At 45.1% G+C, this 27,113-nt stretch overlaps 2 protein-coding genes across 3 annotated transcripts in view; one reads left to right on the plus strand and one right to left on the minus strand.

Annotated features, from left to right (window-relative positions):
* SMYD2 (SET and MYND domain containing 2) overlaps window positions 1-10,924 on the plus strand; it is a 49,611-nt gene extending 38,687 nt beyond the window's left edge. For both annotated transcript variants that reach the window (XM_044758053.2, XM_070497818.1), the window contains 6 exons: window positions 197-299; window positions 2,710-2,820; window positions 3,523-3,643; window positions 4,631-4,805; window positions 6,896-7,004; window positions 9,201-10,924. In XM_044758053.2, coding sequence (XP_044613988.1) covers window positions 197-299; window positions 2,710-2,820; window positions 3,523-3,643; window positions 4,631-4,805; window positions 6,896-7,004; window positions 9,201-9,281 — 700 coding nt within the window. In that variant the 3' untranslated portion in view covers window positions 9,282-10,924. The remainder of the gene's footprint in view (window positions 1-196; window positions 300-2,709; window positions 2,821-3,522; window positions 3,644-4,630; window positions 4,806-6,895; window positions 7,005-9,200) is intronic.
* A 2,931-nt stretch (window positions 10,925-13,855) lies between these two features.
* Window positions 13,856-27,113, minus strand: part of PTPN14 (protein tyrosine phosphatase non-receptor type 14) — a 174,092-nt gene continuing 160,834 nt past the window's right edge. Inside the window, exons 18-19 of the mRNA XM_014865778.3 lie at window positions 26,663-26,826; window positions 13,856-21,591 (exon numbers count right to left, since the gene is read on the minus strand). Of these exons, the coding sequence (XP_014721264.3) occupies window positions 21,463-21,591; window positions 26,663-26,826 (293 nt within the window). The 3' untranslated portion in view covers window positions 13,856-21,462. The remainder of the gene's footprint in view (window positions 21,592-26,662; window positions 26,827-27,113) is intronic.

Consider the following 27,113-nt stretch of genomic DNA (forward strand, 5'->3'; position numbering starts at 1 on the left):
AAAGTTTAAGATGTTAGATATTACTATAAATGCATGCAGAACCACCTCCTCAAATACGATGGCCAAATATTAGATTTTTTTGTTAATGTCTTGCAAAAACCCAGCTCCTGTAACTTAGCAAGTAAGTAGCCAAGGAGTTACCTGAACAGTCTGTCTGCCTCACTGACAATATTGGGTTTTCTCTTCTGATTGACAGTGTTGCACTGATGAATCATAGTTGTTGCCCCAATGTCATTGTGACCTACAAGGGGACCCTGGCAGAAGTAAGAGCTGTACAGGAAATCAACCCAGGAGAGGAGGTGAGTGTGTGGCCAAAGGTGGCTGTGGCCGTGTGCTTCAAACAGCTGTTGTAAAGGACAGTGTAGAAAAACCAGCACAGCCTCACCGGACAAGACCAGCTGTGAATGGCTCCAGCAGTCACGCTGTGTCCATCCTCACACCCACCAGGCTTGATGCTCAGATTTGTGGCCTGTGGCTCAGAGTCCCAGACTTTTGTCTTCCGCCTGGTGCTCGCCATTTCCATCTTTGGCCAAGAAAAAAACAGGAAAGAGTAAATTTGAATTAAATTCCTCACAAGGATTTATGGAGATTTATAGAGGAAGAAGACTGCCAAAATGATCAATGTGAAATATTTGATTCTCTTCAGGGTCTGGGTATTCCTATTGCCAAACGATTCAATTTGAGCTCTTTTTTCTTTTGGATTAGTGAATTTTGGCCTGTTTTGCTCCCCAAGAAAGGTCAAAAGCACTGTATCTAAAAGAGAAAGAGCACCTCAGCAGAGGTGGAAGAGCTCTAACTCCAGGAACACATCAGCATTTCACTTCGTGAACTCCGGAGAGCTTGGCTTTTAGGGAGGGCATTCATGGCTGGTTGTACCCACTGGTAGGGCTGTGGCCAAGAGGCACCCTTAGCTTCCCTCCTTAACTTAGGGCCGTGGAGAGGACCCGGTGTTCTGTCCCCTGCTCAGTGGTTCCCTTTTCCTTTCCCATGCTGTGATTCCGTGACTGCCCGCAGAGACACCTCACCTCGAAGAGGCTGGCCTGGCAGATTGCTCGATGTGTGATAAATGAAATCCCTAGCAGGACACGTAAATTTTTAGGGAATATCATCACACACTTTAAATTTCAGTTGAATAATCTTTAATGCTATTGTGAGTGCATGTCTGGGTATTTTAAATTTTAAATATGATCAGTGGGCTAAATGATAAAGGTCTTGCTTTCTCTGGAACTTGTTAACTGACCCACAGCTGGCCCGGGACCTGAAGCCCAGTGTACACATTAGACTTTCTACCCGTTGCTAGATTCATCATGGTGAGGGTATCCCGATTTGGGTTTGGGTGTCTTGGTTTCCAAATGTATAGTGGAGACTGCCCTGATGCCTCTAGAACAGACAGTTATAATCAGAATGTCAGTCACCAGGCCCCCGTGCTGTGGGCTGACTGGAGACATGAGCAGTCAGTCACCTAGCCTGGCTCTGTCTGGACCTTGGGCAGTGACACTGAGCGGCCTTTGTCGCCATCTTCTGGGCCCTTCTGTTTGCTGCACTTTGTGTCCGTCAGTCATTTCAAAGAACTGAGGCAGGCTCTTGCCATGGGAGGCGGGGAGAGCTTACTCCTGTTGGTTTGCCCCAGTGTTCTCACAAATCTGAAATGCAGTAATCTCGTTTCGGGGAAGTCCCTGCTTTGGGGGTGACCCGCCCTTCAAAGAGGAAGAAGCTCATTCCCCAGGGTGTCAGAAGAGCCACAAGGTCTCCCCTACCGCTCTTTGGGTGAGGGAGAGCTTGGCAGCACCTGTGAGCAGCACCTAGCCCCTTGGGAGTCCCCCACTGCCTGCCAGTGCCCGAGCTTCCTGGCACGCTGACAGTTTTGTGACATCCATCTGTTCAGTCAGACATTTGCCTGATGGTGTGGGATGAGCAGCAAAGCCATCCCCATGAGAAGATAATGGGCAGTTTAATGCCAGCCTCCTCCATAAGCTCCAAGTCTCTTATAGACCCCATTAGGAAAAAAAGCAAAGATGGGAGGACCCAGGAGCCCAAAGGTAAGACTTTTCCAAGCTCTTGGGCCCAGCTGGGAAAGGCAGCAGCATGCTTGTGTCCTAGAAGCAGCATGCTGACTTGTCCCAACCTGCTGAGCCGAGCTTCTTGCTCCATTGCCAGCTGATGGAAGGAGAAAAGGAAACATATCAGTATGTGTGTGTTCATGCTCCCCCTTGACCCACCCAGCAATGCATCTGAGCCGTTCTGACTGTGAACTAAAAGAGGCTAAATAGAAGCCAGGCAGACGCAGCGCAGGGCCAACTCCAAGGATGAGTGGAGTCTTTGCCCCGGGGATGGTGGGGGGGCGGCGGCTATTGCTTTCATACACAGTCAAAGGCATCTGCTGGACAGATCCTCAGCTTCCTCTCCACGTCCCTAAGTTTGGGGAGGAAAGAGGCGAGGATGCTTTTACTCCCGTCTACTGTTTTAGGGACTCCTTGCTTCTGTCGAAGGTGGGAGGAGAAGCCCTATCTGTCCACCCCAAGGAGGGCAACACCAAGGGGCTGCTGAGTTTAAGGAATTCGGCATGTTAAAGTAAAGAGCGTATCCTAAGCGGTGGTCCTCCTCAGGACCTCCAAGCAGACCACCACAGATGTTGGCAGAGCCAGAGGAAGGACAGGGAGCGAGTTTACCTGCAGCAGACTGAGGTGTCAACTTTTTGGACCCCCTTAGGTTTTTACCAGCTACATTGATCTCCTGTACCCAACAGAAGATAGGAATGACCGCTTACGAGACTCTTACTTCTTCACCTGCGAGTGCCAGGAGTGCACCACCAGGGACAAGGTGAGCCCCCTGAGCCGGCCAGGGCGCTGCCCACGCTCTGTGTCTCAGGACCTTCTGCCATGTGATCGCCCCTGTCTGACTTGGGGTGTCTCCTCCTTTGGTATTTTTGACCCTTTAACCCACCTTACTAAGACAGCCAGGGGGATCCGGTTAGATCAGGTCTCTGTTCCAACCTGCTCCTCGTAGCTGATGAAAACATTTCTATTACACTGTACAAATAAGAAGAGGATCTGCCCAATGGCTATTTCTTGAAAAGAAATGACTGCTCAAAAGAGAGGGAAGGGAAAAAGTACATGAAAATCGTTTTCGGGCTTTTCAGCCTATTCACCAAAATATGCGGAATTTTCTTTGGCATTGCCCAAATTATGTGACATTGCCCAAACTATCGATGCCTCCTCTCCTTATTGTCTCCTCTTGATTCGTAGATGTGTTAACACATTTCTGCTCGTCGGAAACATGGCCTAGGTGTCCTGCCTAGATAAGGATTGTCTAGAAAATTAATACATTTGTTTGTTTTTGTAAAAAGGTAGTGGAGTTTTGAATTTCTCTTGGATTCCTTGCCTGATTTCCTGTCGTTCTTTTGTAACTTTAGAATGGGCAAGCCTCCACCTCTGCTTGGGAAAATGTGCTATGTGAGAGGTTTCCCCATCAGTCTGGTTTCGTGGGAGGTAACGCCCTTGCACTTGTGGACCTTTCCCTCAGGATAAGGCCAAGGTGGAAATCCGGAAGCTCACTAATCCCCCTAAGGCAGAAGCCATCCGTGACATGGTCAGATATGCGCGCAATGTCATCGAGGAGTTCCGGAGGGCCAAGCACTACAAATATATCCTTTCAAGTGTCCCTCAGCTACAGGGGTGTTGGAGAGTTGGGAAGAGGGAACCGAAGAAAGATGGGTTTAAGATTCATTTTGAAGGAAGAATGTCTCCTGGTAAAATGTGTAAAGACTTGGTGACTCCCCCTGACTTGAGTCAACCACATCAAAGTTTTATGATGTTGATCTTATCTTACTTCTCCCGGTTTGACTAGTTTGGTCAGGAGCTCAATGTAGCGGGAGAGTTTTATTGTCTAAAACTGTCGAGAACAGTTCCTTGAAGGCCCTCCTTTATTGGGTATTTTATTTGGGGAAAGGCCCAGCGCTGAGGGCTTTGAGTATCATCTCCCCTCATCTCACAAGGACACTCACAAGGGACTGTTCTGTCCTCCTGTAGCAGATGAAGACAGACTCTTAGCTAGCAACTAATTTGCCCAAGGGACAGAGTTTACCATGGCAGGTCCAGGATTTTGCCCCAGGTCTGCTGACTAATACAATCTATAGTCTTAACCACTACCTTATAGCATTTTCTTGGGTGTTGAAAAGGCATTCGATTTTTTACTGAGAGAAGAACTAAAACCAGTAAAAGGAAATTGGAGAAAGGCACGTTTTCTCTCAGTGTAAAAAAAGCTTTCCCGTGGTGGGGACTTCTTCCTTAAAAATGCTTCAGCTAAAGTGCTCAGCTTGGGTGAGGGTTTAAATTTAATTGGAAGATTGAAGATTTGTGACCCTAATCAGCCATGTTTACAGCAGAACTCGAGTCTGTTCCCTGTGGCTGAAATTCTTGAGTTGTGTTTAACAGCTGAGGTCTTCCCATTTTTCCTAGTTTGTTTCTTCAAGAAAAATGTGATTCCTTTCACTTTTGCTTGGCTTTCTGTAATTTACTTTTTTGGAGGGTGAGGGGAGGGGCAGAGTGGATGAAATAACTCCTTGAAGGCAGTCCTGGGAAGTCTGCAAGCCAGGTGGGCCCGGCCTGTCGTTTCCTTGACTCCAGAGCACCCCCTAGTGAGCTGCTGGAGATCTGCGAGCTCAGCCAGGAGAAGATGAGCTCGGTGTTCGAGGACAGTAACGTGTACATGCTGCACATGATGTACCAGGCCATGGGCGTCTGCCTGTACATGCAGGACTGGGAAGGAGCCCTGAGATACGGACAGAAAATCATTAAGCCCTACAGGTGATTGCAGTGGCTGTTCCCATCATCTTAGCATGGAATGGAATTTGGTGATTTGGAATGTGTACCCTTGGCTGTCTTGCCTCTTGACCGTATTGTGTTGGAACATGCCTAGAACAGCTTTCTCTTCTCTGCACCCACATCCGGAGGTTCAGTGCAGGGTGCTGCTCCATCGGGCCCAGCCTGTTTCCTCCACCATCTGGAAGAGACACCTATGGAGGCAGGTTGAGTTATGCAGGGGGTGCTGGGGCAGGATTTCCCCCAGGATCTATCTGGGGCGCTATCTCCCTAGTGGTTAGTTCAGACCAGTATTAAAAAGCCATCAGTTGGTTTCTTTTCCCTCCTATGCCTTCCTGGTTAAATGGTACTTCTTAATTGGTAAGCAGTGGTCTCAAAAACCCTGCTTTTCCATCATTATTCACACTCTCCCCGCCCTGTGCTTTTAAAAATTGCAGCCCAGTTTGCAAATGGAGAAACTCTGGGACCATTGGGTTGGCTGTGGTTATTCAGTATCCCCCCTAGGTTTGAATAAAACAAGTTGGGTTTTAACTTATGGGAATAATGAATATCAACTACGGGGAAGTTTCTTGTTGAGAGGGTTATTAAATCTGAAAGTAGATGACAGATGGAGCTCGTGGCATCGTCCTCTGGCTCTGACTAGCTACTTCATGGCTGGGATGGCCGAGATTGGGTCACTGGGGTGCTTGTCAAACACGTTTATTTACCTTATGAATTGTCTTGGGTCTCCCCAAGACCAAGTGGATCAGAATCTCTGGACATTAGAGATTCTCTGTGATCATCTCCGTAATCCTTGTGTTCCAGATGAATTTGAGAAGCCCTCAGTACTCCCTTGCCTTCTAAGATTGGGGACTGTGAAGTTTGTGCCTAGTCTGAATTGCCACTGCCAAGTCACCCTCCACTTACCTCTCGCTGCCCTGAGTAGTCAGCAGGGGGAGCCCAAGGGGAATCGAGATCCTAAAATCTGCTCTTAGAAACAATTTGCTGCACTGGGGATAATCTCAAAGCCTATCCTTCTTCTTAGGGTGGGTGAGGAAGTCCTTTAGCCTCATGCACACTTCCCTCTGTGGGATCTGTAGGGAGGGAGAGAGAGAGAGAGAGAATGAGAATGAATGAGCTCATCTTAGCCTTGTGGTTCCTCTCCCAGCAGGGTCTTGCAGTGCTGGAGCCTTCCTCAGCTAAGTGAGACCCTCCTGGAGGCCCAGCTCTGGCCTTCTGTGGGGACACTGGCCCCAGGGCTTCCTCCAAGCAGCATGCTGCCCCCTGCCCAGGCATACAGCTACAACATGTCTCTTTTAGATGGATTTTGAGGGTAGAGCAGTACAGACCAGCCTGTAAACACATACCTCCAATACACACATACACACACGCACACACACACACTCATACACTCTCTTGCCCACAAGCTGCCTTCTGGTCTCTGTTCCTAGGGAATGGCTCTTTCCTAGGCAGGCACCATCAGTCAGCCTTCAGTTAAAACCAGACAGAGAATACCTTGTGTATGTAAAGCCCTTCACTGGACAAGAGAGAGAGACTATCTAGAAGAAACAGTTCTCCTGATGTCAGAGAGCTTATAGTTTTGCTAAACCAACTGACATCAGAGAGTGTGAGAGGAGGCTGGGGTCTTGAGACATATTGGCGTGTGTATATTTAAAGTATACTGCCTTGTTAATAGGAGTGGCTAGACCTAAGGTCCTCATAAATAGGGAATGTACTTTAAGAGATGTTTTCCCAGTGCCCGGCTTTGGGTGCACCTGAAACAAAACTCTGGGACTGGGATTGCATGTTGTGTTTTTATAAATGCTTCTGTATAGGATTTCTCCTGCAGTTTTTATATAGCTTTTCAGAAACTCACAAACTGCATAAAATGAGGTGCATCTACTTCCTTGGTTAGAAGTGGTTAGACAGGGTTGAACCATCCACACCTTCCACCCAGAGCCTCCCAGGGTTTGGAGAAGCCTGGCTGCCGTGGAGAGTGTGGCCATGCGCTCGGCAGCCACTGGCTGACTGCTGTGGCCTGTGGGCTGCTTGGCGGCCTTTGACAAGGCAGCCTGTTGTCCTCTCTCTTCTTCCAGTAAGCATTATCCTTTGTACTCCCTCAACGTGGCCTCCATGTGGTTGAAGCTAGGAAGACTGTACATGGGCCTGGAAAACAAAGCTGCTGGAGAGAAAGCCCTGAAGAAAGTAAGTCTGTGACGTGAGGTTGGGATTCCCAGTGCCCGGCTGGCCTCCTTAGCATCCTTCCTTCATGCCTGATAATGCTGAGTGACTGAGGTCGTGGACAATGACCAGCTCTTGACCCATCCTCTGGCCAGAGAAGTGGGAGCGGGTGGGTTGAGCAGGTGGCGGTGGAGAAGGTCATCAAGCCTTTGCCAGGTTTGTATCCAAGCCCTCCCCTAAGGAAAGGGGTGTACACATTGAGAGGGGTTGGCCATGACTGCAGGCTCAGCCCATGCCTGGGGAGAAGCAGGTACAGCGCCTGTCCCATGTGAAGCCATGGAAGCGGACAGACACCACTGGATGGGTCAGGAGACCGTGGTGAGGGAATTTTCCATTTGTCTACCCTATAGGATTTACAGATTTGTGATAGTTTATGCCTGATTGTGGTGAAATCAAGGCAGCTGGCTATGGAGAGTTCTTCCCTATTAGGATTGTGCCTTTGTGGTTTCTAAAGTGTTGTGATGATCACCATCACTGTCCATTGAGTACTAGCTCCAGGCCAGGACCCTCTTGTGTGTTTTTTCTTTTCATTCTCACAAAAATGAGAGTCCTTGTTCAACTGGGTTCTTTCTGAGTTGAAAGCTTCAGCTCCACCCACTCCTGCTGTGACTGACACACAGGGCAAACTGGGACCCTGGGCAGCATCTGCTCCCCTCAGTGTTTCAAAGCTGCCCTGCTGCCAGTGGGCGAGGGCACCCGACTCTGACCTTCACACCTTACAGCAGCTCAGGGTCACCGCCCTGAGTGCTGATTCTCATGGTTCTTCATGTAGAAGTTAGCAGTTGATAAACTATCTTTGGGACAGTCTCTTTACTCCTGTCAGAGAATGTTTGTAAAAGTGAGGGCCACCAACTAGGCCCAGATGCCTAATTCTCCACGTTCCCCAAATCTTCCCAATAGACTATTCAGAAAGATGGAGTAAGGGTCCCGCATCCCCACTGGAAGGGTCAGGGCAAGGCCAGGCTACAAGTGTGAGTTACGCATAAAATTTTTTTTTTAAACCATGGAATTTGCCATCTAAGATAACATATTTGTTGCCTTAGTGAGTTGAGGGAAGATAAGATTACCCAGTGTGGTCACAATTGTGACGTGCTGGTGGGTAATTAAATACAAGATCAATGAAGGATAGAGTAGATCTGAGCAAGGAACGTGAGCCATGAAATGAATGCAGAGGGCGAGGGGAGGCATTCACAGCAGAGATTCCTGAAGGCGGACACCGTTACTTGGCCTGCCACCTCTTGGTTTGGGATCCAGAAAGAGAATGGTAGAATGGAAAGGAACGCCCGTCAGAATCATAGGCCCATCCCAAATTCCCTGTTTGAGGGAGTGGAGTAATTTAGGTTTTTCTATCTATGAGTAATATAGTTGAATACAAAAGAGCAAAATAAATTCTTATAGATTATATTCGATATATACTTCCTGTTTGCCAGGCACTATTACAGACATTATTCTAAACTCTTGAGAAGTAGGCATCATTCCTACTTTAGGGATGAGGCAAATGAGGCACAGAGCACTTAAGTATATTGCCCAAGGTCACACAGCTAGGAAATGATGGAACCTCTGGCACCTCTTCCACTTTATATTGCCTCACTATAAAGAAACCTTATTGGACACATTCTCTCTAGCTTCCTCAAATGAAACCTGCACCTGTTTTTAAGTTCTTTAAAGAATATGTGTTAAGAGGAAAGCATGCACTGTTTGAAAGGGAAAAATGGTTTAATCACATCTTTATTAGTGATGTAAACCAAAATCAAAGGAGTTTTGATTAAAGTTCACTGTGGCCTTTTCTGTTTCAGCATTGCCTGTTTACGTGGTTTAGCGCAGCCAAATACTTCTGTCCCCAAAGCATTTTTTACTGAAATATCTAGAATATTGAAGCCAAAAAAAAAAAGTCATGAAATCAATTTCTCTGCATCATTTCTGCAGCTATTGCCGAATGTTTTACTCAGAATGTTTAGAGACTGGGTGACCAGTTGGTTACCAGATAATCTTGTCTCTCTATTTTTTTTAAAGCCAGACTCTGGATGAGAATACAGGCTCTAAAAGCCGGATTGTATCCTGTGCCTTAAAGCGAAGTCCGACTTGGATTAAAGTTTGCCGGGGTGGTGGTGCGAGGGGACTGGCTGCAGGTTCTCAACTCTTTTTCTCTCTCTTTCCCAGGCCATTGCCATCATGGAAGTAGCTCATGGCAAAGACCACCCCTACATTTCTGAGATCAAACAGGAAATCGAGAGCCACTGAAACTATGCCAACGTGTTAGTTTTTATTTAAATACTAGCGCAGAAACCTCCAAGGATTTGAATATTTCAAATCGTACACGTCACTCCGGCACTTCCCTAAAATCATTGGAATGAAAATACTACTTGCACTTAAACCTTACACATGGCTTACTTGGAAGTTGGTCTTAATCTTTAACCTTAAATTAATTTTTGGATGCTTTTTTTTTTTCTAAGAGAGAATGGCATGGTTTCATATATTATAATATACTTTAGACAGAGTTTAAAAAATTCAATTATTTTTCCCTTCATGCCTATTATAATGTTCTGAACAACCTCAGTGGTGAAAGAGAATAAAAAAAGATTATAGTACTTAAAGTTTGTGTTTTCTTCTATCTCCGGGAGGATTTCAAAGTGGCGGTGGGCCTGGGTCTTGGAGCGGGTGTCATGCTTGTTGACACCTCTTCTGAATCAGGTGGGCTCAGGCCGCCCCTGGGGCAGGGGGGTCACGTGGCCTCTAGCTTGCAGTTGCTTTCAGGGTCCACTGTGATGGAGGAAGAAAGAGGGAAGCTGCAAGAAGGGAAGAAAGATATCTGTGGCGGAGAACAATTGACTGGGCACCCCTCACTGGCGGGAGAATGTGCCTGTTTCAATTCTTCCCTTAGTGTCTGGGGTCCATTCAATGCATGAGGCATGCCTCTCTTCCTTGGCTTTTTTTTCTCATCTGTCTGAAAGCAGACTTTCCGTCTCTCATTTTGTTGATTGTTCTGTGCCGTACTCTCCTTGTTTGGAAGCACTCCAGGGTAAGCTTGCGAAGGAAGAAAAATGTTCCTTACCAACTCTGTGTTATTGAGCAAACAGGATCGCTCCCCGCGCGGCCAGGCTTCCCCACAGCCTGGATGGCAGCAACCTGGGGAGTGTTTGTTAGCAACCACTGCAGAGAGGGGCACAGCCCAGAGGGGTGCTCTCTGTGGAGGTCAGGGATGTTTCTCTTTGGAGTTTCTTGTAGTCCAAAGGCAGGAACATCCCCGTTAGGTAACAAAGCCTGGTGGAGTTTACACTTCATCTTTCTTTCATAGTCCTAATCTGCAGACAGCTTGAACAGCTGTAAATCTGGTACATTACCCTTCCTTACTCGCCTACACACCCCCGCACGCAGCTCTCAGACACACAGTTAACTGCACACAGTGGGAGTCAGCAGGTAGAATGCATTGCTTGTCCAGTGAAGTGCAATGACATTTATTGAACACTTACCCTATACAAAGCACTCTGTGTAGCTCTGTGAGCGCATAGATGCATAAAGCATCGTCCTGGCTCTGTGGAGCATGATGTTTTAAGAATGCGAATGTAGCTAAGCCTAAAATGTGCTTAGCCTACTGTCTCTATAGGATTTATAAAATTTATAAAATTAATACTTTCTGGGGGCTGGCCCAGTGGCATAGTGGTTAAGTTCCCACACTCCACTTGGCAGCCTAGGGGTCATGGGTTTGGATCCTGGGCACAGACCTACACCACTCATCAAGCCATGCTGTGGCAGCGACCCACATATAAAATAGAGGAAGACTGGCACAGATGTTAGCTCGGGGACAATCTTCCTCACCAAAAAAAAAAAAAAAAAGTAATACTTTCCCAATTTAAATAATACAAACATATCTGAAAAAAAGCAAGCTGTTCCTTCTTCCCTGTCAGTCCCACTCCCCAGAGGTCACCACTGTAGGCAGTTTACTTATGTGGTCCCAATTTTTCCCCTGCCTGTATAATGTATATAAATAGATTTAGAAAAACACAGGCAGAATGGTACTGACATATTTTGTAATCTCCTTCTCTGACTTAACAATATGGATCTCTTTTCATTCCAGCATTCACAGATTCACTTCATTCTTTTTAGAAGCAGAACGTTGCATCAAATGTGGATGTCATAAGTTGCTCAGCCATTCTGTTTATGGACATGTGGTTTTCCCACTTTGCTGCCGTGATAAACAATGCCACAGTGAACAATCTCAGACACAGAACTTGGCTGATGTGTCATAGCATTTTTGGAGACAGACTCCTAGAAGTGGAATTTCAGGATCAAATAGTGGAAACATTTTTTTTATTTGAATAAACACGGCCACATTTCCTTTTTAAAAAACTGGCATCAGTTACCAATAGGATATAATATTTTTGGTATTTTTTTTCCTCTACCCTCATAACACTGTATTGTTTTAAAAAATTTTTGCTAATCTAATGTGTGAAATATTTTGTTTTATATGCATTTTTTAATGAGATCAGGCATTTTTTCGTATACTTAGGAGTTGTGTTTCTCCTGTTGATCTTCATGGCCACTGCCTACTTTGCTATTCACGTCTTTCATGATGATTCCTAAGAGACAATGAATATTGAGATATTTGCTCTTCGTTCTGTATTGAAAATATTTCTCCCCTTGTTGTCCATTATTTTCCGTGACACTTGCTGTACAAAGGCAGATTGTTTTCATCTTTAAATGAAAAGGAATAAAACTATTTTTTCTTTGTCTTTGATCTATCTGGAATTGTTTTATTTAATAGTAAGGGATCCAATTGTACTCTTTAAAATTTTTAATTTTCAAAATTGTTAGCCCTTCTGGCCAGCATTGGGCTGGCCTGGTGGTGCAGCGGTTAAGTTTGCACATTCCACCTTGGCAGCCCAGGGTTCTCCGGTTCAGATCCTAGTTGCAGACCTATGGCACTGCTTGTCAAGCCATGCTGTGGCAGGCATTCCACATATAAAATAGAGGAAGATGGGCGTGGATGTTAGCTCAGAGCTCATCTTCCTCAGCAAAAAGAGGAGGGTTGGTGGTGGATGTCGGCTCAGGGCTAATCTTCCTCAAAAAAAGAAAAAAAGAAAAGAAAAAGAAAGAGAGAAAGCAGGCCAGCATCATTTATTGGATGATTTATTGCCCTGCTGATTTGAACTGGTACCATTATCATTGCCCTAAGACCTAAGTTTATTTCTGCACTATTTCACTCCATTGATCCGTCTATTCCAATACCAATAAAATACTCTTAATTATTGTGGCACTGCAAAACTTTTAGTATCTACTGGGGCTAATCTTATGTTCTCTTGAGTTTTTCTGACCATTCTCCCATGTTTAACTCTCCAAAGTACTTGAGAATCATTTGGTCAAGTCCTCTCTGGGCCTCCCGTACCCCCACCCCCCGGAAAAGTGCTGCTGTGAGATTTACTGCAATTGCATGGAGTCAATGACACAGAGAGCTCAGCTCTTCCTCACGTGAGTCTTTCTATCCAAGAATGTGGTGAGTTTATCAATTTGTCTACGTTTTGCCTTAGAGGGGTTCAGTTAGGTTTATACAAGTCCGACACATTCTTCTTAATTCCCAGATTTTATGCTTTCTATAGCTATTATGGAGTTCTTTTCTCTTATGTTTCCTGTTAAGTCTGACAAGTTTTCCCCATTTGTTAAGTAAAATGTAAAATCACATAAAATAGACATGTTTGATCCTGTTTTTGTCATTTTATTGCATATTTTTCTTATACGTATCTTTGCTCTTTTGGGTTTTCTTCTCTCTTTTTTAAAATTTCCTTCCTCAGCTCTGCTAATATTCTATTTGGAGATAATCAGGTTTACTAGTGGTTAGTTTTATTTCTAAATTATGTAAGACTACTTTTTCTGTTTATCAACCAAAGGAAATAAACCAAGTCTATTTACACAGTCCCTGAAAGAGAAAACAAATTAATGTACCTTTTCTCTTGCCATTCCACTTGACTACTCTCCATTTTCATTGGAATTTTGTCTATTACCATTTTTTAATACTATGTGGCTTTTCTTTCAAGAACCTAATTGTCTTATGGCCACATCACCATATACATAGAACTATTTATATGTTTAATGAGATTTGCTGCCATCTCCTTCCACCACAGAGTGGCCCACAGGATTCTCATTTTCATGATATGGAACAAGCTGACGCCTCTGGTAGATGAATGACTCCTGGTACAGTGACAGGGCTGTAGGCGGGTTACTCACAGAAGTGGTTATTTTGCCCTGTGACTTATCAAAGATACATTAAAAAATATCCACCCTGATCACCAGGGGTTCATGTGTATGTCTACGACAGTTGATTGCCTGAAAATTATGCGGCAGGACAGCCACCTTTAAAGGTAGAGATGAGTTGGGCTGTTAATAAAGTTGAAAGCCAAAAACAAGACTTTGGGTTCTATATCTGCCTGGTGCTTATCTTTTCCAGGTCAACAGTCTGGGATATGAGTAAACATCAGCTGGAGAAAGGGCCATGGAGCTTAATAAGGTTTATCACTGCATTTGTGCAAAAGACCCATTTCTATGTATTCTTCATTGGCCTAGCCATCACCCCTTACAAAAGGTTTCTTCTAACAATGACAACTTTGGAAATTTCAAACTAAATTTTCAGTATGATCAAGTTATACAGGAATGAAAAGTGGGTGGTAATAAATGGGCTTTAAAAAACTCAGAAAGCTGATTTTCCCAGGCATTCCTGCCTATCCCAACATAATCCTAGAGGTAACAGATGTTGGTGCTTTCAACTAATGCAAACATACACAGGACAGAAGAGAGTTAGAAGATGCAACTATTCTCTCTGAAAAAAAAAAAGTTTATTGCATATGGAAATCAATAGATATCTTTTACAAAAAAGGTTAGAATAAAGATCTCACATTTGTAAAGGCACATATGAAACATTTTACAGCAATGACAAGGGGAGTGAGAACATAATATGTAACTAGGACCAATATCTAAATAAGACTTTATAAAAACAGATAGGAAACAGTGCAAAAAATACTGTCAAAAGTCAGTTTTATACACCTCATAATTGTGTATGAAACTGGCAAGCATAAGCTTATTTACTGATATAAAAAAGCACATAGAAGAGCATGCATAGTTTTATTTAAGGCTTTCAATATCATCAAATCGAGAGGGAGTTCATACCAAGGTAAAGTGGACATGAATATTTAGATAAATCACTCCCCAAATTAGGGAATGTCCTATACGCTTCCCACTCCCTCTCTCCCCTTATAAATGTAGTTTGTTGTCAAGAGACTGGACTTCCATCCTGCAAGGTAGCAAGAGGCCGGCCACCACGGGGAGAAGAATGTGTTTTCAGGATCCCAAGGCCCAACCTGGAATGCATTTCTCACAGCAACAACTTCATAGGTGGCTCGATTTCCAGGTCAGCCCACAACAGTCAACCAGCTCTGGCTGACACAGCCCTACATTTCTGCCGTGTTGGAGATCAGAAGGCTTCGGGGGGCTGACCCAAGAACCTTAAGAACAAACTGGTTTCTAAGTTGGGGACTTGTCTATACATCGTTTCAAAATGAAACCTATTCAATGTCAATTGTTTTCAATGATACCACAACAACAGTCCAGTGAAACCAACTAGATTGGCCGGTTACTTGATGTAACACAAATTACATAAGGTTATACGTTTAATAGTCATCTGCATATGTAAACCTTTTTGTCTTGCCATGTAAGTATCCTTAAGCAGGTTAGTTTGACTACTGAAGGAACAAAGGACATACACAGGAAATCATCTCTGATGAAGAGCAAGCTTACTTCTAAAAGGATACGGTGAATAGATTTTTAAGATTCCAAACAGTGGCAAGAAAGTTCAGTCAAAGGGAACTGCAGTAACATTTTACAGAGTTCAAGCTGATAAAGAAATGGCTCTGAATTACAGCTTTCCGCTCTCTGCTGAAGGTATTTATTAGCTGACACTGCAGGTGAGGGAGGTGGGAGGCCCCTGAGAAATGCTGAGAATGCCAGGCACCCCCTGCTCTGAGAGCTGCCCTAGCAAAACTCAGAGCAAGATTCCTGAGATTTTAGCAAAATGGTTCCACCCCAAGGCACAAAAAGACTCCGATCCAATCTTTTCAGCTTTCTGTGTTTCCCTGAAGGAGGAGGCTGGGAAGAAAGAGTAGAAGTCACAGGTTGGATGGACAGCTTATCCTGCTCCTTCCTAGATAACTGAGACCTGATCACAACTCGTAAATGTTCCTGGAGAGCCCCAGAGCTTGACCTGTTTCACTGGATGGATCAGTCTGTGTAGAGGCTGTGAGGAAGGGAACATGGTTCAGCAGGAAGAAGCTAGAACAAATCGATTTGACTACACACTTCACTATGCCAAACGCAGCCACTGTGAATCTATGTAAGTTCACCTTGAAATAAATACCAAGAATGGTTGCAATCACCCTTTTAAACAGGACTGAAAAATCAAATCCATCTTTTCTTTCATCTCTTCTAGTACTGAATGATAATGTCCATCTCCAGGGGGAAAAAAAAGAGTACGTAAGGGCAGCTTCCTGGTTGCCAACAGCTTCGGAGCTCTTTCCATGCTGGTTATTTCCGTTTGCCAGATCTTATTCCTTGAAACTATATAAGCTTTTAAAAGTTAAAATTAGATTTCCTAATTACATAATTTGGAGAGGTTTAAGAGAAGGATTCTCTATGACTAGATTTAACTATTTTGTAGAGGTTGCACTAAGAGAGTAGGGAAAGGAAAGAAAAAGTGCCCTGTTGAGAGCTGATCCAGAAGGCAAATGAAAAACAAGGAAAGGTCGGGACAGCCCTCAAGGAATGAGGTGCTCTTGGAATGAAGAGGGTAACATCAGAAAATAGCCCTGCCCGTGCCCCCCAGTGAGACAAGGAAAATGGCAGTCACGGTACTGACCTCCTCCCAACTTCGGTGCCCTGATTCCCCCCTGGGATCGCAGGAGAGAGGAATCAAGATGCCTAGGAGCCGTGCTTGCTAACTCTGGGAGCCATATGGATGCACAGAAACCCCTGCTAATAAGGCTTCAAGGAAAGGAAGGGCCAGCAGCAAGCGAGGGGAGACGGCATTCTTGAGCAGCAAATCGAGGCATGCATCAGAACCCGTGACACTCATCAAGCTCTCCTGCGACAGTGAAGACAGTTTAAAACCAGAAGCAAGGGTGAGACAGATCCCAACATCACAGCCCAGTCTTTCCGAGGGGTGCCACCTCACCGTTTCCATCCCTCTGGCCTTGCAGAAAGGGATATAGGGAGTGAGAGAGACATGCCAGAGCTCAGAAAATTGTGAAACAATACACTTTTTGATAGCAACTTCAGGGCTGAGCTAAAAACCCTTCCTCTTCCCATTTATAGCTCTTCTCTGGGCAAGCTTCTGGCACTTTTTGGAAAGAATGACCCTGATGGCCAGAAGGAAGAGTGACTCTATGCAGATGCTTGTCATACTCGGGCTGCATGTCAGCTCTAGCCCTCCCGCCTTACAACGAGACGTCCTTGAACTTATTTTTAAAATGGGAGGGCTGACTGCTCTGAAGAGGAGTAACTGAGGCGCATCCTTCCCTTTGCTGCACCAAACAACAGTATATTCCCCCGTCCTCTGAAACCGACTGATGCCAGATACTCCACGCCAGGCTCACGGACATTTAACAGAGAACTTTTTAGTTTGACCTTGTGAAAGCAGATGCAGCTATATTAAGCTGCAAAAGATAAGGTTGTCAGCTCGATAAACATGCGCACCTACCTGGGTTTACAACCCGAATGTAAAACCTGAGAGCAGACAGGAGAAAGGGTGAGTATTAGCCGAGCTGGCTGTTGAGTTTCACAGGACCCCATGAATAACTGACTTTCGGGGCAACACATTTGGGTTGGCAGAATTTGATGGATACACCCTCACATTTCTCCCAGGCACGTTGCTGTTAATTTCAACAGATGTATTAATAAAGTCTTTTCCCCCAAAATATCTTAGAAGTTGAGGCAAAGACAAGAGGCATTCTGCTCTCTTGCTCAAGAGTCCAAGGCAAGTGTCAAACAAAGTTTAACATTCTAGAGAGCCACTCTATAGGGCCAACTAGTTCTTCACCCGTAAAGCTGGAAGCCACTGGAACATCTGTGTGGTGTCCATGGAAAACCTCAATGTCTCCATGTGGAAGCCCTGCTGGATTAGTTGTTCCTTAGCTCACGAAGAAATCACTAAACAAGAGCGTGACGAGTGTCTGATAAAATCCACAGCCAAGAAAATAAAACACAGCAGCAGAAGAATCTTTGGTAAAACATGAAAAAGCTGAAGTCCCAAAAAGGGCCACCTTAAGAGCCCAATAGTAATTACTTGGTGCTTCTGGAAATTTCTTACTCTAGGACCCCCAACAATTATTCCCAACACAGAGGAGGAATGAAGGAGTCTAAGCTCCCTGGCATACATCTTAGAATGCCCTTGTACCTTCTCCCCCTCATCCACCTCAAGTGACTGACATATCTCCCCAAAAAGAAAATCAGTAACCATACCCACTTTCACCATCAAGCATACCACTGGCAGCGGAGGAGAGAAATTAAAAAGCACATTCTGCTTTCTGACCAAGGACACCTTCAGGTGCACACATCATGTTTCATTACCACTGGGCTGAAGTCAGCTAACACAGATGGTACATCAAGAAAGGATGGGAGCTGAAAACCCCATAATGATGTGCCTGATGGCCAACCCTGCCTATGAGAATCAACGGGGTGCTAATGTCTCTGCAAAGAGTACTTCCAAGCCCCAGAAGATGGCCCACTCACCGAGTGTGGCAAGGGTCACTACAGCGAGGCAGCAGGTTCACAAAAAGAGCCAAGAGCCCACGGCACACACTTCATGTTCATTAGCACTTGTTTGGAGAAATGACATACGGCGTGCTGGGATCCATACTATATCAAGGAGAAGAAACAAACTGTACATATTAGGTTGACTCATATGAATTTCCTGTCATTATACATAAAATATGATCCAACTACTGGAAATTTCATATGGGTCAACCTATATTAAGCTGGAAAAGATAAGAAAAGTAGGCAGCTAGAGAAAAATGCTGACCTACTGTGCCCACTGGAGTTTATAACTGAACTGCAAGAGCTGAGAGCAGGCAGGATAAAGGCTCAGTGAGTACTGGGCAAACCAGTGGTCAAGTCCCACAGGACCCTCCCAGCAGAGCCCACAAAGACCATCTATCCAGGCTGATGGAGGAAGGGGCCAGAGATGGCCAAGGGACTCATAGGCAAACAATGACAGATTCATTACAGTCAAAAAACTTAAGTTCTTCTCAATCTAGGACCACAAAGGTTGTAAAAGTAAAATTCTGTTTAGGCTCCTCAAAAGTTTATTACTCAAAATATTCCATGTGAGGATGTTTTCACCTTCCCTAATCTTCCTGGGCCCCTCCAACTGAGGTGAGGAGCTCAGCCCTCTTTCCTCTCCTATAAAGAAATCAGCATTGACATCCCTCTCTAACGCAGCTAAATCCTCCTTTACTTCCTATCCAGGGAAAGTGGTGTATAAAAATGTAAATGCTACCAAAAGGTGGTCCTCCTGAGGACCCAAGGAAACCAATAATGCTCAACAGGACCTGACTCAGCTTTGCCAGCAGGTTCGGCTCAGCTCAAGGATGAAGACGTCAAACTCAGCCCCCATGATCCAGGGACCACAGTAAACAAGGATGAACACCGAGTCAATGTCTCCAAATGAGCGTGGATGAAAGAAACAAAACATCTCAACTGGAAACTTCAAGACCAGAGGCCTGAAAGTGGTGGATGGCTTTGTTATGAGATGGTATCTTTTTTTGCCCTCCATTTTTAATTTTCTCCCTTCAAACCCAAACTACAGCAACAAACCCTGACAGCTCCAGCTTCAGACTTGACGCATCATCAGGAGCTCATTCCAAAAGCTCTAACTAGATAACTAATTTAATACACTTTGCTTCAAGGTTTATTCCTTGGCCGGCTTCCCAGATATAAAGCATCTCTGGGCAATTATTATGCAGATGCCACTGAAAGGACTTTAAATGGCTGCTGCTAATTTAATGGGAGATATGTTGGCATTTACTGGAGATGTGAAAAGGAATGCAAAATGTGCTAAAGGACGAAAAGCTTTTGTTTTTAAAAATGAAATATGTGGAATAACTTTTAAATGTTTTCCTTTGGGTGTCAATATAAACGTTGGCTAGGAAATTGGATAGTAAACCCACTTCTTCCCTGCATTTTGGGCACTAATGAATATTCTGTAGCATAAAGTGGCAACAGTGGACGGCTTGAAAGGAGGACCACGAGCGATGAGCTCAAAGAGACAGCAGGTCTACATGCTGCCCACGTGAGACTTAATTTGAACAGTGCCCATGTTGGGGCCTAAGAGACGAAAGAGAAATACTGACGTTGTTCATCAAACAATAAACCAGTTGCTGCAGACCAACTGTTAAAACATCCCAAACAGCAGACTATCCCAAGGATGGAAAATCTCTAAGGAAAGGAAACAAATACTTCTTTGCCTGTTGCTGATCAAATTCTGGGCGTCTCATAGTGAAGGTTATGAGCTCTGTTCCACTGAAAATACAAGTCATACTAACGGTTTTCTTTTTTAGAACATACACCAGGCTCCCCGAATCTACAGACTTCAGTTGAAGTTATACTCCTTGACTGATTCTGCAGACCTTGGAGGAAAAGAAAGGAGGCCCTCCATCTCCAGACACACGGAGTCTAAATACAGAGAATTACAACCCCTAGGAGGAGGTGAAACTGAGTTGATGGCGAGCCCGAAGTCGTTCATCGGGAATCTGCTTCCACACCCATCTGCCAGCATGTGGTAACAAAGTCACAAAGGCACACTCTTTCTGGTTGTTTGATGCTGTTCTTTGCATTTTCAGCTCAGGGAAAAAAAAGAAAAAGGCAGCAGTGGAGGAAGGCAGGATGGAGCACCTCAATGGTCAATTCTAAGACCAAAACCACAATTTAAAAGTTGCATCCAAGAAAAACTAGACAGTAGAGAGGAAAATTCCCCAAAATTCAGCAAGAGGGAAAATGCATGGAAGATGATTTATTGTGTACTAACCTCAACCTCAGAAATTCAGAAGGACAGTGACCCATGAAGGCACAGTAAGAGACAAACCAAGAACCGAGCTTCAAACTCAGCAGCGTTAATGCCCTCACTGACCAGAGAGTGGATCGTATGGAGAAAAGGAAAGCAGCAAAGGACTTTGGCACAAATTCCACCGTCTTCCATCATACGGGCCCAGATTTGGACTACAGGGTCCTGAGTGGGCTTAGTTCTGCTCTCGCAGACCAAAGCCTGGAGACGACAGCAGCACAGTGGGGGTCATATTTGGTGTGGCTGCTGGCCAGGCCCCTGCTCCCTGAGTGCCAAAGAACCCCCATAAATCAGCCTTCCCAATGGTTTCCTTTATAACCCTTCCAATGACTTCATGACTGATGCAGAGACAGAACGCACCCAGCACCTCGACCTCAGGCCCTCATCCAGCACACACATCATATGTGAATAAGAAACAGGATCAAGAGCCTGCCTGCCTCCTTTCTCTGCTCTATTATCTTTTCTCAATCAGGCAAGAGGCCTAGCTGCACAGATGGCCTGGCCCAGGGCCTCAAAGGCCACCAGACTGGGGCCCATTGGGCAAATGAGGAGAAGCAGCAAACACTGAGGCTGCAGTTCCCGGCAAGGAGACCCAGGCTCCAGAGCCCAGCACAAGGTGGTGGAGAAAGACAGAACACAGAGCTCCTCATTCAGCCTGAGTGATGGCAATTACTGCACCATAAAAGGAGTATTTCCCGGAGCTTTTCCCACCTTTCGCTCAAGCTTGGGGGCAAAAAAAGAGACAACTGAGGGTGAAAACAGAAAGGAAGAGAGAGGAAACTGTTCATCAAGCCTCACGAGCCCCAGAATATAAGAGAATAGTGTCTTCTCCTTCAGGGAAGGGTCTTGCCCTTCATATTTTAGGATATCTTTATATTTTAGGATAAATTCATTTTCTTTCCATCTTTGATTTGGGCACAAGCAATTAAGCTGATGAATTTCAGTTGGTTATAAATATGGCTACACCTTCACTACAGATGCATTCCCTTATGCCTCTGTCCCCAAAATGATCCACCAGGCAACCTTTCCCTACTGACGTATTACAATGCAGATCAGTCAAAATGTGGTTCAAAAGAAAAGTACTATATTATTGTGAAAACTGCATTACAATGACTCACAAAAGTTATTCCAAAGGGGAAAAAAATAAATTATCTCATATAAAATAATACATGAAGTTTTGAATGATCTTGGCTCCCATCTTCAGGGAGCCTGTGGCCTGCCGGCTCCAGCCATCTGCACCGGACTGGAGGAGCAGATGTTGTCTGGAGGTGCCTCCCCATCTGCAAGATGGAGCAGGATTCCTCTTCCAGGAGCTGGATCAGGGGGTTAAATGAGTCTGGAGTTTTGGAGGAACTGGATGAGAACTTGGTAGACAAACTTGTACTGAGCGATGGTCTGGATCATGAACATCCTTTGCTCCCTGAGGAGCCTCAGCATCATGGGCACTTCCACTTTCTGCAATAAAAGAGAAAAAGGACAAGATCTTGAGATGGGGGGCTTCCCTTGGGTCATTCCTCATTCCCTCATCCAGGAAGCATTCGCTCACTGCCCACATGCAGGTACAAGAGAAAGCAAAGAACTGGGCCCCCTCTAGGTTTTCCCAATCAAAGACTTTACACCAACAACTGGAGCACCTGGTCATCATGTACCACGGGTGTGATATTTTAAATAGAGACCAGTCTGTTAGAGAAAACACAGAGGCTGGAGTTAAACCCAACTGGTACTCTCAACTCTACCACGCCCAGTGGTAGGACTGAAGACATCTCTGGGTCTTAGCTTCTTCCTTGGTAAAACAAGGATAATGATGCTTCCTCTAATGGCAGTGTGGCCTTGCCCAAGTTTGTAACATTTCCTCAGCAATAACATGGGGCGATAAATAGTACCCACCTCACAGGATCGAATGATGAAATGCATGTAAAGCATTTAGCACAGCGTCTGGCACACAGTGAGCTCTTAATGAAGACTACTCACTACTATTTTATTAATATTAATCAAATAAGAACAAGCATGCCCATCGTGCCACGTCACGGGATCATAATCATGATCAAGCAAGATAATTTACGGGTAAACCTTTAAAACGTCAAAGCACAATCTCTGAATGCCAGTCACGTTTGGAGTGAAAGCCTTTAACTGAAAATGTCTTGAGTATTAAATGAGCTTGCCTATGTGTCAATTCATTGAGAATACAGATTTATCTTCAATGGAAGGGAATTAATAGGGTGGTTCATGGTGTATGAGCAGACCAGAAGCTGTCCTGGTCCCCTCACTTGCATCACTTCCATCCTCCTGGACCAGCCACGGCAGAAGCACATTGAAGCCAATGACGCCAACGACGCCAACATACCCTCTGCACACTCCCCCTGCTCAGGCAATCAACCACACCCACAAAGTTATCAAGGACTGAGCAAGCACCGAAAAGAAAATAATAAAAACTCAGCTGGATGCCTTCTCGTACTTTACTTTCAAACTTTGCTTTCAAAAGTAATTTCAGCTATTTCCAAACTTTGTGTAGCTACGAGTCAACCCACGCCATCCTTTTTAGTTGCTCTTCTCTCAAACCAGTTAAGTAATGCACCCCACAGATTCAAAAGGGACAAAGTCAAGTCCCTGGTAATAAGGAAAGAGAAAAAGGTATGTGAATCCTCAGACTTTCAGTCAAAATATAGAGTCTAGACATAAAGTTCTGATGGTAACTAGTGGGTCTTTGCCTAAACTATTCTCCAAAGTGACTGATATCAAGATATACAACCTAGAGCCCCCTGATAATGAAATTAATTAACATGACATTTGACAGCATTACTCTGTGTTGGACACTGTAGATGAAAGGATAGAATAAGGCTGCTCCTCCCCTGCCCATCAGTCTGTGACACAGAGGCAGAGTCCCGCAGGAGGCAGGAGCACAGGCTCTGGGTCAGGCTTCATCTGCTGAATCACAGCTGGAATGTGGGCACATTCCTTCATCTACTAGTGCCTCAGTTTCTCTTCTGTTATGCAAAGGTGCTAACAGGACCACTCTCATAGGGGTACTGTGAAGGCTACTTGGGCTAATACTGTAAGGCTCTCAGAATAGTGCTGCCACAAGGGAAACACTTGATACAGGTTTTGCTGTTGTTAGTGCTACAGTGACTCTGTGTACAGCAGACTAGAACCCTTCCAGGTCTTTCTGCACCATCCTCTCACCTTCCGGTGCCATGTCAGACAATGCTCCACTGCTATCCACAGGGTTTTCATGGCCAATTTTGTCGGAAGTGGGTGGCCAGGTGCTTCTTCCTGGTCTGTCTTAGTCTGGAAGCTCTGCTGAAACCTGTCCACCATGGGGGACCCTGCTGGTATTTGAGATACTGGTGGGGCAGCTTTCAGCATCCTGGCAACACAGAGCCGCCACAATATGACAACTGACTATGGTTGCCTGACTGGGAAGTGAACCTGGGCAGCAGGGTGAGAGTGCCAAATCTTAACCACTAGACCACTAGGGCTGGCTAAAATAGCAGCCACCTCCACCACTTTCACCACCATCTCCTCCACCTCCCCCTCCATCTCTGCCACCACCACCTCCATCATGATCATTACCATCTCAACAGCCTGTAAGACTCAGCCCCAAGGACAGTATATTATCTAATATGGGGCAGTTTGGAGACACGACAAAGATGGTTCCCCTGGTCCTCAATGAAAGAGTCCCAGTTGGCTTGAAGATTCATTTCCACAGGCTCTGCTGGCCATTGTCCCTAACCCAAGAAAACATGTGGCAGCTGATTCTGGCTCAGAAGGCATTTTCTCCTCCCGACTCTAGGAAGGAAGGATAACTTATTCGGAAAAGCAGCAAGATCAAGACATCTTGCTCTTTGGCTAGTGAGACAGCTGAATCCAGGGGGCCAAGAGTACTGCAAACCATAAAACTAGTGTTGTCTGAAAAAGCGTATGGGCATTAAAATGTCATGGCTGTGGGCCACAAAGAGGCTTCTCAGAGCAGCCTGGAAGAGTCCCTTCCCGTCCCCACCTCACAGTTACCCGACCTCACTGTATGCATCTTTGTTCCAAGAGAAAGAAAAGGCATTTCACTAAGAAAACTCCAAACTATGAATTACAGCCTAAAACATAAAGTATGCTAAATCCAGAGGCCATGGAAAGAAGGCAGGAAAATTTGGACAGGAGAAAAATGGGACAAACAATTTCATATTTTTTTGTCAAAACCTTCGTTTAAAAAACCAATGAACAAACTAAAATGTCCCACTCTTCTCTTGAAATAAGGATTTCAATCTTACTAGCCAGGGCTGAAGCTGCATCAGAACAAAGCAGAGGACTTCTTTCTCCGTGATCATCTACCAATAGCATTTTGGGAAATAGGACAGAGAGGCTGGCTATATATATGCCAGGGGAAGGGAAGTGAAAACCATGAGTCATCTTGCTATCTTTGAATATCAATGGGAACAGAAGTCCTTTCTGGACTGACCACGCTCCAGCAAAGAATGTTCTGGCATGCAACTGGGCATTGAGGAAATCCGCTATGTGCGGACACACCATAGAGAATTCAATCACCGCGAGCCCTCACCAAGTCCACACAAGGCCCCAGTGGCCGAATGCCTCCCTCTGCACCATGCTGGCCCTGACGCGTGGTGTTTAGGTTCTCCTGGGCCAATAACATCTGGTGATCAGTGCGCGTGCACATCATCACACCACTGAGGCTGAGCCTTTGATGGGTCTCCAGAGAGCTCAGGACAGAACAATTTTCAGGGCAGACAAGACAACTCAAGTCAGAAAGGAAGAAGAGGGAGCTGAGGAAGAAGAAAGGGAATTTGGAGAAGCAAGGGATACAAGAGGCGGGGGGAAGATATGTAAGTGGGGAGGGACTGATAAGGCCCTCTGCGTCCCTGGAACCCACAGATGCCACCAGCGGAGCTCGGCTATGCTCAAGCCACATGCACAGCACGCTGATTCCACTTTATCTTACTCCATCTTCCCAGCACTGAGTGGCTTTGGGACCTTTGGGACTTAGCGGCAAGTCATTCACTCTACTGGAGACTTCTTATAGTGACAGGGTATAGGAAGCAAATAATCAAGAAATCTCATGTGAGACAAAAGGGTAAAAACTTATAGAAGATGAAAACTTTTGTTAAGTCGATTCCATGATGGTCATTTTGTTCATTAACAGGATGTCTGCTTTTTTTTTTTTTTTAACAATAGGCCACATTTAGTAAAACTCCTCTTCCCCCCAGTTTTAGCAGCACAAACATTCCTATGGACAGACTGAAAGTTATACAATTAACTTTTTATAGGCAGGGAGTTTAAAAATCCTTTGAACATGTTTAAACAGCATTTATTGTTTTCCTGGAAGTTTAAAAAAACAAACTTTGTGGGGCAGTATTTAATCTGATTTTCAAACCGTTAATGATATTGAGTAGACACATACATTATTATATAAATTTCTTTGCAGAATGTGCCTTAAAACGTTCCCTAATTTTAAAACTACTGAACCATTTCAGAAGTTTCCTTTGATTCTCCAAGCTGTATAATTTGATTGAACAAGAACCAGATGATACTGGGCATTTGCAGGCAGAGTGAAGACAGCAAGTAACTGTGGACCAGGAGGTAGGAGCCCTCACTTCTCACCTTGGTACCAGTGCTTAAGAGCCACGTGGCACCAGACAAGCCACTACATCGTTTCTGGGCCTCAGTTTCCAAATCTGTAAAACAGGAGGAGTGACATGTACCTGGCTTCTCTACCTGGCTGCCATGAGGACCCTGACTAAGAAAAAGTGAAAGCCATTTAAAAACCCTAAAGCCCCATGAAAACAGAAGGCAGAAGAACCATTCTTCAGCCTTTGATTGCTGTTTATCTGATCTCTCTGAAATTGACCAGCCCTCTGTGTAACTCCCAGACCCCCAGGGAGCAGTAACGGATTGCCACGTCCCCTGTGGGCCCCAGCTCCACTGCAGCCCACTCCTCTGGGGGGCAGGGCTTGGCGGCCAGCTTCGGCACAGGCAGGCCCTGTCTGTGCACTCAGATTATGTACCCCACTCTGCTACAGCACACCACTGCCAGCCAGGACGAGAACAGAGAACCTCCATCAAATAAAACCTCCCTCTGAAGAATGAGAAACAGTTTTAGAGTATACACATTTTCACATAGCATTTAGGCCAAAACACATCCCAGAAATGCAAGATGCGTCTAAACTACACGTAACCAAATAACCCACCACAGAAAACTACCCACTGTAAGACCAGATGGTCTACAAAACACTGCAGACTTCTGGAAGTCAATGCCGACTAAGTTCAGATTTCCTAAATGTTTCCTATCTCACACTTTCATCTCTTCGTCTATATTGTCTGGGTATCTACAGAGAGCAGCGAAAGACAAAAGATAAGGAAGTCTGGAAATGTCAGAGTCCAGTTAGGAATCACGGGTTTGGAAAACTCTTGTCAGGAGAGAGGAAATTAGGCATTGGAAACGAAAGGGCACAGGGGAAGGTCTGGCCATGGTGTAGATTTGTCCCCAAGGGGGAGTATTCAAAAACCCAGAATGACTCACTTCATTATGCTCCAGGCAGTAGATCATCAGCTCAGAAAGAATGACCACGCCGGTCCTTCCCACCCCGGCACTGCAGTGGACGACGATCGGAGGGTGCTGGTTCTTGGTGCCTTCCAGCATGCTGTTGGTATGGCGACGGACCGACTGGATCTCCTCCAAGTAGGCTGCCAGACAAAATGCAAATCTTGTCACCAAAGTCCTACATGGCTTTGCATACAAGTGAGGGGGGCGAACCTGATGGTGAATCTTTCTTTTTCAAGTGATGATAATTTACACTTCTTACAAGACACTAATTATTTGGCTGGTACCCACTGTAGGGTCCGGGATCCAGAAAGAACCAGCTGGGAGTCAATTAGGCCAGGGGAGAATTTGTTCTTTAAATTAAATAGTTCTTTTTTAAAAATTAAATTCTGTTTTCCCCTCTGCAAATCCCAAAGTCCCCCAAGCAGAT

This window comes from Equus asinus, chromosome 25 (assembly GCF_041296235.1).
Source record: "Equus asinus isolate D_3611 breed Donkey chromosome 25, EquAss-T2T_v2, whole genome shotgun sequence".
NCBI lineage: Eukaryota > Metazoa > Chordata > Mammalia > Perissodactyla > Equidae > Equus > Equus asinus.